This window comes from Dama dama, chromosome 20 (genome assembly GCF_033118175.1).
Source record: "Dama dama isolate Ldn47 chromosome 20, ASM3311817v1, whole genome shotgun sequence".
Lineage (NCBI taxonomy): Eukaryota > Metazoa > Chordata > Mammalia > Artiodactyla > Cervidae > Dama > Dama dama.
Window position 1 is genome coordinate 83,477,134 of NC_083700.1, and position 13,799 is coordinate 83,490,932.

A 13,799-nucleotide genomic window follows, 5' to 3' on the forward strand; every position below is an offset into this window, starting at 1 on the left:
AAAAATCAAGTTATATTATATAGTCTTAAATACAGTGTAGGCAAGTTACAAACACTGTCCTCCAAATGAGTAACACAAAGTCTGAAAAACCATTCCCAGACAAACAGGAAACAGTTTCTCTTCCTAAATACAATGCATGCATCCATCCTTGTCATATAAGCAGTTTAGTGACTATTATCTGTCATGTAATACAATCCTGTATTGGGATACAAAAAAGAATGGAGGTTGCACCCTTTAAGATTCCCTACAGCAGAAATGTAAACAATTACAGGACGGAAAATGTGGTGCTTTGATGAAATTATGCTATTGGGGGGGGCGGCGCGAGAAAAGAGTATCTCATATTAGCTTGAGGGTAGGAGCTGTTATGAGACTGGTAGAGTAGAAACAATACCTTGTCTTCAAACTGGATAAGAATCCCCTCAAGAAGGGAGAAGAGCAAGGGCAAACTTCGTTTTCAGTATCTAGTGGGTAGCCAACCTTGTTCCTAACCATGTATTTCACATAGTGGTTCCAGAGCCACTCCAGATGAGTGACTTAGAATGTCCAGAGGTGGTTCTAGATATCTCTTAACAAGATGTCACGGTGATACTTTGTTTAGGTTCACTTTGTACCTGCCTCTGTCCCTTTCTGTTTCTCTAGTTTTTCTGTCTCTCTCTATGAGCTACTTAAAGTTCAAAAAGCTAAAAAAAAAATAATGCTCTTTTCTCACATCACTCAGATTTAATATTTTTATCATATTAGCTTATTTAAAATCTAAGCTTATTAAAAAACTTAAAACATAAATTTCTATAGCTGGAGTCCTGTTTCACATATAATTTGCAGACACCTTTAGGTTTGAAGATCACTGCCTCAGTATATGTGACAATGCTGGGTAGGAGTATGTTTCTAACATACTGTAAGCAAGAATAACCAGCCACTGTTACCGCAGTTAAGTGAAGGAGAGCTACTGATGGCTGCCAGGTATTAGGATTAATGGTTGAGTAGCGTGGCTGACTTTATTTTTCTAGGCTCCAAAATCACTGCAGATGGTGATTGCAGCCATGAAATTAAAAGACGCTTACTCCTTGGAAGGAAAGTTATGATCAACCTAGATAGCATATTAAAAAGCAGAGACATTACTTTGCCAACAAAGGTTCGTCTGGTCAAGGCTATGGTTTTTCCAGTGGTCATGTACGGATGTGAGAGTTGGACTATAAAGAAAGCTGAGCACTGAAAAATTGATGCTTTTGAACTGTGGTGTTGGAGAAGGCTCTTGCGAGTCCCTTGGACTGCAAGGAGATCCAACCAGTCCATCCTAAAGGAGATCAGTCCTGGGTGTTCATTGGAAGGACTGATGCTGAAGCTGAAACTCCAATACTCTGGCCACCTGATGCGAAGAGCTGACTCATTGGAAAAGACCCTGATGCTGGGAGGGATTGGAGAAGGGGATGACAGAGGATGAGATGGCTGGATGGCATCACCGACTCGATGGACATGAGTTTGAGTAAACTCCGGAGTTGGTGATGGACAGGGAGGCCTGGCGTGCTGCGATTCATGGGGTCGCAAAGAGTCGGATGCGACTGAGCGACTGAACTGAACTGAACTGAAGGCAGAGGAAAGAGATGTTGATAAACTCATCCTAACTTGCCCCAAGGCCCCATAATCATTGGACCAAAACTATAAGATTACCTGAGTTTCTCAAACCTTACATCAAGTTTTCATGTGGGTTTTTTTCTTTTCTTTTAAAGTACACATAATCAGGTTTCCTCCTGACTTGGTCAGAATTTCAGTTGTTCCAGAGCCTGTAACCATAATTTGCACAGAATGCACATAGATCTTTATTTAAGTGGGTTGTGCTTCACCACCAGATCTTTCACTACAGAGTTGTTGCATTTTTTATTCTGATTAAAACACGTTTGCTAACTGGATTGTGCAAACAAGTAGTTTTTTTTCAAGAAGGGCTCATGAATTTGCATCTGCGCTCTTCTTCAGTTAATGCAGTTAATGCTTCTTCAGTTAATGCTCTTCCTTGCCTCAGCATTTTGTGGATATCACTCCTCCATTTTCTGACATCAAAGTTGTAGGAGAGCCTGATTTTCTTATCTTTGTAGATGATTTAGCTTTTCTACCTGTTACAGAGTTGTTTTGCTTTTATTCCTGAAATCTGAGAGCTTAACTAGGATGAGGTTTGATGTTCATTATTCACTGATTTGTTTCTAGCTGAAATTTCCTTTTAAATCTCACTTCACTGTCCTACCACCTAGTCTACTCTACTGAAGTGTTCTTATGAAACTGTAATACTACATAAAGCAAAAGTTCTCTAAGCTTGAGTGCCTGTGTGCTAAGTTGCTTCAGTCATGGTCAACTCTTTGGGACCCTATAGACTGTAGCCTGCCAGGCTCCTCTGTTCATTGGATTCTCCACACAAGAATACTGGAGTAGGTTGCCATGTCCTTCTCCAGGAGAACTTCCTGACCCAGGGTCAAACCCGTGCCTCCTGTGTCTCCTGCACTGGCAGGCAGAGTCTTTACCACTAAGCCACCTGGATAGCCCTCTTTAAGCTCGGCTACTATCTTTTACATACGCTTATCTATTTCTGCTTTTAGTCTGTAATGTTCACACAGATGTCATGCTTTTACTCTTTTCATCTAGTTCATGCTTTGCTGGCAGTCAAGATACCCTATTTGTTTTGGCAATGTTGAAGACTTCTTGGACATTAGAGATAATGTACCCCATGGCCCAGTATGCTTTCCCCTCTAAGTTATAGCTGGGACTGTTTTTTCTCCACCACTCTATATAGCCTTGTGAATGGTGAGGGAAGGCAGTAGCTGCGGGGGCAGGGAAGAGCAGCTGAGCCAGTGGGCCCTCTTTTTTAATAACATATGGGCTACGATATCATTTCTGAGGTTTAAGTACCTCATACAAGCACAGTGAGAATGGTATTCCATTTCTGTGAAGAAATTCCTTTGGGCATCAGTGCTGCCCCAATTCAGTGTGTGGCCCTATACCCTTTGTTCATATCAGAAAGAGTCAGGCCCTTAGTTTCTTCTTGGCCATTATTTCCACTCATATCTAGTGCAAATAAAATGAAGAACTCAAAGAGTGAATTTCCTTCTGATTGAGATTACTGTGAGAAGTCACAAGATTTTTGTTGACTCCCCAGCAAGAGCAAGGAATGAAGAAAGAACAGCAGGTTCCTGTTCTGTAGCACCTCTGTCAATATCATATGCCTGCTTCTTTCCTTGATTACCAAGCTTTTTAATTAACTTTATTAGGTTAAGCCCTTGTGCTGTTTACCTGCCCTTGGTGAATTTCTTTGCCACCTACTTTTCTTTTTTGGTTCATTTGGCTGGGTATTAAAAAAAAATTCCCCACAAATTTAAATGTCACTCTCCAATTTTTTGTTGTTGTTCAGTTGCCCAATCGCGTCTGACTCTGAGACACCATGGACTGCAGCACACCAGGGCTCCCCGTTCCTCACCATCTCCCGAAGTTTGCCCAAGTTCATGTCCATTGCATCAGTGATGCCATCCAGCCATCTCATCCTCTGATGTCCTCTTCTCCTGCCCTCAATCTTTCCCAGCATCAGGGACTTTTCCAATGAATCAGCTATTCACATCAGATGACCAAAGTACTGGAGCTTCAGCATCCTTCCAACAAATATTCATGGTTGATTTCCCTTAAAATTGATTGGTTTGATCTCCTTCCTGTTCATTGGACTTTCAGGAGTTTTCTCCAGCACCACAGTTAGAAGGCATCAATTCTTTGGTGCTCTGCCTTCTTTACAGTCCAGCTCTCATTACTGTACATGACCGCTGGGAAGACCATAGCCTTGATTTATGGACTCTTCTCCGCAGAGAAACATCTCTGCTTTTCAACACACTGTCTAGGTTTGTCATAGCTTTCCTGCCAAGAGGCTATTGTCTTCTGATTTCATGGCTGCAGTCATGATCCACAGCGATTTTAGAGCCCAAGATGAAGAAATCTGTCACTATTTCTACCTTTTCCCCTATTTGCCATGAAGTAATGTGACCTACTGTCTGGTTACATGTGATTAAAAATACACATTTTTCAAAAATCATTTTTCTTATAAAATCAGGGTATGTATCATATACACCTGTGTGAAATTCATATTGTTAAAGCAGTCAATTACTTTTTGTTCTGATTATATGCAGTAGTCATTTATTTCACATGTGTAGCAGATAGTTGAGGGTTGCCTCTACTTTGATACTGGAATTAAAATGCCAAAACTTGGCATGTCTATACTTTTCAACTAAAATCAGATCATCATGTACTCTTCACCATGTGTAACAAACACTGAAACGTTTTAACCAAATTTTGTGTTCTTTTTTAAAAAAGGATTTCTCAGAAAACTGTACAGAGATCTTACATAAGGCTGGTAACACCTGAATGAGTCAGTCCTGTACTCTTTACATGAGGTATTTTGGAAAAACGATATAATCTTACTTGAAAATAAAACATTTCAGATGCTGTGCATGTGGTTAAGAAGGAAGAAAGGGAAAAACATAGTGAGACACTAGTTTTGTTCAAATATAAACATTGGCTTTGTTCAAACATAGAGGAGGGATATTTAATGCTGAAGTTAGGAGATCTGGATTCTGGTGCTGGTTGTCACTGCCCTGCACATCTGAATCACCCTGACCAAATCACTTCTCATCTCATTTGCAAACTCATGAAGTTTAGAAATACTACCCAGCCCTATAATTTTAGATATTTAAGCAAGGGCATTGCTACCACAAGCCTTATTCCTTGTCCTCATACTTTTCAGAGTCAATTATTTATGTAGCTCATTATTTGAATGAGAAGTGCAATTCACATGTAGCATATTATGATGGTATATTTAACATTTTGTATAATTTTTCAAGACTTATTGCATAATTTCATATTTGCACTTTCATTTAATAATAACAATATATGCAAACACATACATAACCAATTATGTGCCTGGCCCTCTTTAAGAGCTTCAAATATTAATTCACTTAATCTTCATTATCACGCAAGGAAATATATACTATTATCACTTCATTTCTCAAAAGAGAAAAATGAAGTATAGAGAAACTAAGCAATGTGCCCAAGCAGACATAACTAGCTAGTAACATGACCAGGAGTTCCCTGGTGGCTCAGTTGTAAATCCACTTGCAACTCAGGAGACATGGATTCAAACCCTGGGTCAGGAAGATCCCTGGAGAAGGAAATTGGCAACCTACTCCAGTATTCTTGCCTGGGAAATTCCACAGACCGATGAGCTTGGCAGGCTACCATTAATGGGATCGCAAAAGAGTCAGACATGACTTAGCAACTAAACAACAACAACAGTAATATGATCAGGTTCTGAATACAGGAAGCCTGGTCTGACGATTCACCCCTTTAACTATTTAACTACTGTCTCTCATTCCAAGTTTATTTTGCTAACACGTATGTGCATACGAACCTGAGAATTATATACGTGTTCATATACACATACATGTTAGCAAAACAAACTTGGCACCTGCATTTACTGGAGGTCAAGCACTTCTAAGTATTTCCATAAAGGACTCCACTTAATACTCATACCTTAAAAAGGAGATACTTTAGTTTCCCCTTTTTACAGAATAACAAATTAAGCCCTAAGCAATTGAAATTCTACAATTTGAACGGTCTTCTCAATGAAGTAGTTACACCAGCAATTTTCAACTCTAAGAGAAAAATGATAAAATTTATGCTTCAATATTCAAGTCTATACCAAACTCTTTCAATGGTCCCTCCATAAAATAAACCCAATCTCCAAAACACTTTACCAATTAATTAATTTTAAAAGGCTTATTAATTCAAAGAGGAAATTACTCTCATATCCATACCTGCATATCTAGTTCTTGGCATCTTTGCCTCAGTTCTTCTTTTTCTGCTAGTGCTTCCTGAAGATCTTCTAGGGCCCTTTTAAGCTAAAATAGAAAAATGTCCTAAATCATATTTTGAAATAAACTGAAAAATAAACTTTTATCACAACACATATATATACTGATGTTGGAAACAGTTTCAAAATTAACAAACGCATGTGCGTCTTCTCTTACCATTTCCCTTACTTCTCTTACCATAACCCAGGTTGGGTTACACAGAGAAAGAGAGTATCTTTTCCACCACGGAAAACAACTGTGTGAAACAACCAGGGAAGGGAGGCTTGAGTACAGAACCTTTGAGTTCAATGTTAAAGGAAAGCAACTGTGACAAAAATCACATTTGCTTATTAGATAAATTAGAATTTAGCAGAATTTTTTAAATTGTCTGCTATTTAATTACATAACTATATAGCATGAGCTGCATATGTATTAACAAATATCAGGAAAGTTTAATGCCACTTGACTCTTCAAACACTATCATTAAAAACTGTGGAAATCAACACTACCTGCATTCATGAAGGAATGTATAGTAATATTTAAGATCTTACAAGAGAACAAACTATCTAAATTTCATGGAGGAAAATACCTTGTATGTGCTCTCTGATGTAAGCCTTTAAGACAGTACTGGGTTTGCCAGAAAGTTTGTTTGGGTCTTTCCATTAAGAAGTTATGGAAAACCCGAATGAACCTTTTGGTTAACCCAATAACTGACAGAGGAACTCTATCGCTGTTACATTTTCCTCACATACTGAAATACTCACCTGCTGTTCTAATTCTCCAACAGCATCATTTGTGGGAGAGCTCACAATTTCTTTACTCATCAACTAGGATTAAAATAATAAAATTAAGTACAATAAACTGAAGCTTACACAGTGAAAGCATTCATTTCTTTTTTTACAAGCAAAAAGTTCTTTTACACAGTAAAAATAACAGTAAGGTGTTTCATGTTTAATTTTTCCTTGCCCTAATTTGATGACCCTTATATTATTCAAATAAAAAATAAATAGCAGCTTAAGCTAAATAACTCAATGTTCAAACATTATATTAGTGAAGACAAAAAGTAGAGTGTGCTTGAAATACGTAAATAGATATATTAAAAATACTAATGTACTAAAATTTACAATACAAATTCTACATAAAATTGAGCACATTGAATAATTTTAAAGAATGATTCTTCTGTAACATGAGTTGGCACGTTTAAAATACAGCTATAAATGAGTGATGTGGCAAAATTCCTAATCCAAGAAGCCATTTTAAGTGTAAGAGCTACAATTATATGAGAAAAAAGATCCTGTAAAATAATTTCTTTTGCATATGCGAGACACGTATATTTATGCACAACGGTGTTTTGAATTCAAACCAGCAATGCAAACTCAGGGTATACCCATTTTTCAAGTTCTATATGCTGTCTCCCTTTAAGTCATGACTCTTCCAAACTGACCCTTCACTCAATTTTCCCTCAGGCCTCCTCTTCACTTGACTTCATCTCAGCCTTCTGGTCTGACTTTAAGAATGAACATGAACATGTGCCAAATGAATTTTGAATCTTTATGGCATAACTTAAGATAACCAGACTGGATTGAACCCAGACTATCTGGCTCTGAAATATAATTATGACTGTATTTGCTCACAGTTCTAACATTCTGAAAATGCACATAAGATACACACACACACACACTTTAAATTTCAGAGAAGATTATTCTATCTGGCAGAAAAAAAAGAAGGTATAAAAATTCCGATCTGGGAAAATGCTGTTTATCCTGCTTAGCTGAAGTTACTTAAAGGAACTTAACAGTAATTTAACTTTTAAAATGCAGAGGTACTAAAATTGGGCTTGAAGTCCTTATAAGAAATTTGGGGGGAAAAGAATGAAGGGGAGACACAACAGTCAAAGATAAGTCAACCTACTGCAAAGGGCACATTTATACAGTAGTGAAATATATATACATCCATAAAGTTTTTGTGAACAGTTTTATACAATTTGGTTTAGGATTTTTATACATATGTGATTATGATATAACTTACCTCTTGAATAGCAGTCATGACCACGTGTTGAACAGATTCTTCTAATGTCATTATATTCTGAATATGTTCTATGATTTAAAAAAAAAACAGATCTGATAAAAACTCTACTCTTTATCCACAGTAATTCAGCCATTCAATTAACCACATAAAAATTCATTCACTATACATAATTCTTTATGCAAGTACAATACTTTTTCCACAAGAAATACGTCCATTGAAAACAAATATACATGCTTAAAAATATTCATATAAATATTTATAAATGTTTTAAAGAAAATCTCTAAGTTTCTTATAAGGAAGAAAATGAGAAGAAATTGCAATTAATCTTAGAACAACTATGACAATTTCTTCTATCTTGTTAAAAATTCAACATTATGGGATGAATTCACATGCACAGGTATAGCACAGAGATATCATAAGTTCAGTTCCAGACAATAAAGCAATAATCACAATAAAGTGAGTCACATGAATTTTTTAGTTTCCCAGTATATATAAAAGTTCTATTTACAAACTACTATAATCAATTAAGTGACAATAGCATTATATCTAAAAAAAACAATGTACAAACCTGAATTAAAAATTGCTTTATTGCTAACAAAATGCTAACCATCATCTGAGACTTTAGTAAGTGCTAATCCTTTTACTAATAGAGGATCTTATCGGTATCTTGATGCTGATGGCTGCTAGAAAAAACCAAAGAGGGCACTGGTCAAAGCTGGGTTGTCTGTGGCAACTTCTTAAAATAAGACACCAGTGAAGTCTGCCGTATCAGCTGACTCTTCCTACCACAAAAAATTTCTCTGTAGCATGCAGTGCTGTTTGATATTATTTTACACACAGTACAGCTTCTTTCAAAACAAGAGCCTATCCTCTCAAATCCTGCTACTGCTTCATCAACTTAAGTTTACGTAATTTCTAAATTCTTTGTTGTCATTTCAGCAATCTTCACAGCATCTCTGCCAAGAATAGATTCCATCTCAAGAAACCATTTTCTTTGTTCATTCAAGAACCAACTCATCTATTAACATTTTCTCATGAGATTTAGTCATATCTTTAAGTTCCACTTCTAATTTGAATTATCTTGCTATTTTACCACATCTGCAGTTAAACCCTCCATTGAAGCCTTGAACTGCTTAAGTCATGTACAAGAGTTGGAATTAGCTTTTTTCCAAACTCCTGTTAATCCTGGTATTTTTATCTCTTCCCATGAAACATCTATGTTCTTTCTTTTTCCCCTTAAGGGAAACATTCCTTTATCTTTTTAATTTTTATTTTACATTAGAATATGGTTGATGTACAATGTTGTGTTCATTCTGGGTGTACAGAAAAGTAGTTATACATATACATATACATCCAGTCTTTCTCATAGTCTTTTCCCATATGGGTTACTATAGAGTATCGAGTAAAGTATGGTAGTTTGCATATGTTAATCTCAGTATCTTAATTTATCTGCCCTCCCTACCTTTCCCCTTTGGCAACCATAAGTTTGTTTGCTAAGCCTGTGAGTCTGTTTCTGTTTTATAAATAAACTCACTTGTATAATTTTTAGATTTCACATATTAGTATATCATATGATATATGTCTTTCTCTGTCTGACTTACTTCACTTAGTAACAATCTCTAATTGCATCCATGTTGCTGCAAATAGCATTATTTCATTCCTTTTTATGGCTGAGTATCTTCCATTGTATATATGTACCACATCTTCCTTACCATCATCTGTTGATGGACATTTAGGCTGCTTCCATGCCTTGGCTATTGTAAATAGTGCTGCAATTAACACTGGGGTGCAAGTATCTTTGCTAATTAGTTTTCTTCAGATATACGCCCAAGAGTGAATCAAATCTATTTTTCTTTCTTTCTTTTTTTTTTTTTATGATGGTATCATGTTGGATCCTTTTATTTATTTATTTGGTTGCGGCGAGTCTTAGTTGTGGCTCCTGAGACCTTTCATTGGGGTGCATGGGCTTATTTGCCCTTAACTTCCTGACCAGGGATCCAACGCATGTTTTTAACCTCTCTGTTGTTCTCTAGAGTGGCTGTACCAATTTATATTCCCACCAACAGTCTAGGTTGACACAAACAAATGTAAAAATATACCATGTTCTTGGACTGGAAGAATCAAAAATGACTACAACACCCAAGGTAACCGACAGATTCAATGCGATCCCTATCAAATTACCAATGGCATTTTTTGCAGCTCTAGAACAAAAAAATCTTAAAATTTGTATGGAAACACAAAAGACCCTGAATAGCTAAAGCAATCTTGAGAGAGAAAAATGCAGCTGGAGGAAACAGGCTCCCTGACCTCAGACTATACAGTAATCAAAAGCTACAGTAATCAGTTTGGCAATAGCACAAAAACAGAGGTGTAGATCAATGGGACAGAATAGAAAGTCCAGAGATAAACTCACATACCTATGGCCAATTAATCTATAACAAAGGAGGCAAGAATATAAAATATAAAATATAAAAAGTACCACTCTTCAATAAGTGGTACTGGAAAAACTGAGTAGGTAAATGTAAAAGAATGCATTAACATTCTTTAACACCATACACAAAAATAAATTTTAAATAGATTAAAGACCTACATGTAAGACCATATACTGTAAAACTCTCAAAGGAAAATATAGGCAGAACACTTTATGACATAAACTGCTGCAATATCTTTTTGGATCCACCTCCTTAGAGTAGTGAAAATAAAAATAAATAATAGGAGCTAATTAAACTTAAAAGTTTTTTGCACAGCAAAGGATATCTATGAGAATAAAAACCTATGGAGAAGTACTCACTTGTCCAAGAAAAAACAGCCAGTTAATAATAGAGATGGCCTAATATGAAAGTTTTCTGATACCCAAACCCTTTTTTTATTGATAAACTATAGCTGATTTCATAATTTTATTTTTCTCCTTCCTGAATTAATTCTTACTGAATTTATCTTGTCTTATGTGCTCTCTTCATTAGTTAGATAACACTGAATATTTTCTAAGGTTCTGACTTAAAGTATTTTACAAACTTTAGCACCCAACATCCTCTTAAAAAGGTGATGTCCTAAAGCCAGTTTTGGATGAGTCATGCAAAAAACATGAGGATCAAAAATCTCATCACCCAGACTGATGCAAGCTCCTGAGAGAAGTAGATGGTCTGTTCAGTTCATCATTTTACTCATTACTTTCAACCAAAAACACTCTTTTAGTATTCAGCTGGATATGGATTACTGTGTTCAGATATATTAATATAGTCCTCAATTCCATTTATATCATCAGACTGCTTATCTGGAGGACACACTGGAGGCATTCTTCTGAAAATAGCAGAATATCACCTGAAGAAGCCTGGATTATAATTTAGCAGCTGTATAATCATTTATGAAAATCTGAACCAACATAAGGGTCTGTATGTGAAAGAGAAAGCTTATCAAATGAATAAAGACAATTTTTATTGAATACCCACTAAGTCCTAAGCACTGATTAAATTAAGCTAATTAAAGTACATTTTATTTAGCCACTGAATATGAATCTCAGAATCCAGAAATATAATTAGGATACAGAAGATCTGTGGCTTTTTAATGGCAGAGCTGTGCTTGAATTCAGAACCTCTGGCCTTCTGCCAACCCTCAACAGTACATTATTATGCTATTTCTTATAAGCAATGTAGGTTGTTTCTAGAAAGTAGATATCCTCAAATAATTGAAACTCACTTACCTTGTTTCTTTTCACAGTTGACAGCACAACCTAAAATAAGCTGGAGCAATCTCCCAAGCTCCACAGAATCTGAACATTCAGTTATCTGGTTTAAATCAGGGATAAGTTCTTCAGAAATCTGTTGCCCCAAAAACTGCAGTGTTAAAAATAAATTAGATCACTCACTTATGTAGGCTACAGAGAAGAGACTACATTTAGTTGTTATAAGGAAGATAAATTCTATAAATAGGTTCATGAAATGATTCAGATAAATTAACAAATGACAAAACCACAATTATTGACTAAAACAGTTAGCAAAGTTCAAGCAAGCTCCTAAAATTTTGAGAACCAACCAAATGCAACTAACATGGTTTTATACCAAGTATCATTTTACCCCGCTGTCAGAGAGAGGAATCGTTTAAGAAGCCCCTGGCCTGATCTATTATGATAAAATTTATGCCTTTCCATAAAAAATAAACAGATTTATGTTAAGTCAAAGAATATTCAAAATATTTTGATACAGTCTCAATGAACAGAGAAACACAAATTAAACTGTCACACTTTGACAAATAAATAACAGATTTAAACGATTAATCTTTGCTGGCCCTATAATTTTTCTGCATGGTGTCCACAGGATCGCAGAGTGCGACACAACTTAGAGACCGAACAACTTTCATTCTATTTTTTTGTTGTGCCACATGGCTTGTGGGATCTTAATTTCCCAACCAGGGACTGAACCAGTGCCCTGGGAGTGAAAGTGCCAAGTTCTATCACTGAACCGCCAGGGAATTCCCAAGACTGTTTTCTTCAAATTACTAAAAAGTATTCTTGGCATTAAAAAGACAAAAAACAAACAAAACTTCAAAATGAGTTTTAGGCATTAGTGAATTGAAAAATTTTAGTTCTAAAATTACTTGGACGAAACAAGTTCAATTGTACAAAAATTTAAAAAAAATAATTCTTTAACTGCAAAACCAGACCAAAAGCTTTCACACATTAAGCAATTAACCTTCTAATATCAAATAATCCTACTAGAGAATTTCTTATAATGCTGAATAAGAAAAACAAAGTACTTGAATAATGTAATATCTAAGGTGACTTTAATACTACTTTTATTTTGCATTCTTCCTCAATTCACTTGCACAAGCATAATTTCATAGTGTAGCTTTGCTGTTGTTTACACTGGAAAGAAACATCAGAATAATACTTTAAACAGAAAAGTACTTCAATTTAATTATAAGATCTACTTTATAGATCTTATTATATAAGATCAAATTATATAAAGATGTAAGCAATTTTATCTGAGAAAATAATCAACTTAAAGAGTAGCAACATATAAACATTATTTTACAAGTCAATATATTAAGTTCTAGCCCTTTTATGTTCACAAAATTTGAGTGTACTAAAAATTGAGAAAAAATCTTTCAATTATGAATTATACATCGCAAAATGTTATAAACTAAAAGCAAGTCATTTTTCATTGTAAATATAATTATCACAAAGTATTTTATATTTAAACAGCCAGATGATTTTCATACCTCATTGTAGTAACTCATAATTCCTTGAAGTACCTTCTTTAAATTACTAGCCTAACAGAAGAAAAAATAAGGATTAAATAAATCATTTAAAATTAATAATGAAAGAAAACGCATGTCAAGGTGAAAGACAATAAAAACTTCCCAATAAAAAGGACAACAAAAATATGTATTAGAGTTCTACAAATAAAGTACATGGTAATTTTTAAACATCAAAGCTTTATTCAGAGTTTTATTGAAGAAAAAATGTTTTACTGCTTACATAGTTTAACCACAGTGATTCTATTTAAAATGAGCCACAACTAAGTTGTGGCTAAGTTAGAATGCAAGTACTAACTTAGAAAACTTAGCTATGAGCATGTCCACCTTTAGTCATGAGTAACAACTAGAAAACAGGAATATTATCTTCAAGCTTAGCCAAAAGACAATATAGAACTCTGATTGCAGAGAGAAGAAAAACAAAAAAGGTGAGCCCTATACTAGTCTAAGATTTGTCTCTAGAGGCAATTTTCATACCATGGCATAGGGAGGTGAAAACGAAACAAAGACTGACGTTTCAGTGGATTTGAGAAGATAGACATCAGAAGTTCAGGAAGGTCAAGGTAGTTGGGATTTGCAGAGTAGATAAATGAAGAGGTGAGAGCTATGGAAAGAAAGAGCTCCAGAAATCTGCATAGTAGTTCC

At 35.3% G+C, this 13,799-nt stretch overlaps 1 protein-coding gene across 1 annotated transcript in view; it reads right to left on the minus strand.

The window, feature by feature from the left end:
* HOOK1 (hook microtubule tethering protein 1) overlaps positions 1–13,799 on the minus strand; it is a 63,355-nt gene that overhangs the window by 34,679 nt on the left and 14,877 nt on the right. The window contains exons 4-8 of the mRNA XM_061121745.1: positions 13,119–13,169; positions 11,602–11,734; positions 7,902–7,969; positions 6,638–6,700; positions 5,838–5,921 (exon numbers count right to left, since the gene is read on the minus strand). Of these exons, the coding sequence (XP_060977728.1) occupies positions 5,838–5,921; positions 6,638–6,700; positions 7,902–7,969; positions 11,602–11,734; positions 13,119–13,169 (399 nt within the window). The remainder of the gene's footprint in view (positions 1–5,837; positions 5,922–6,637; positions 6,701–7,901; positions 7,970–11,601; positions 11,735–13,118; positions 13,170–13,799) is intronic.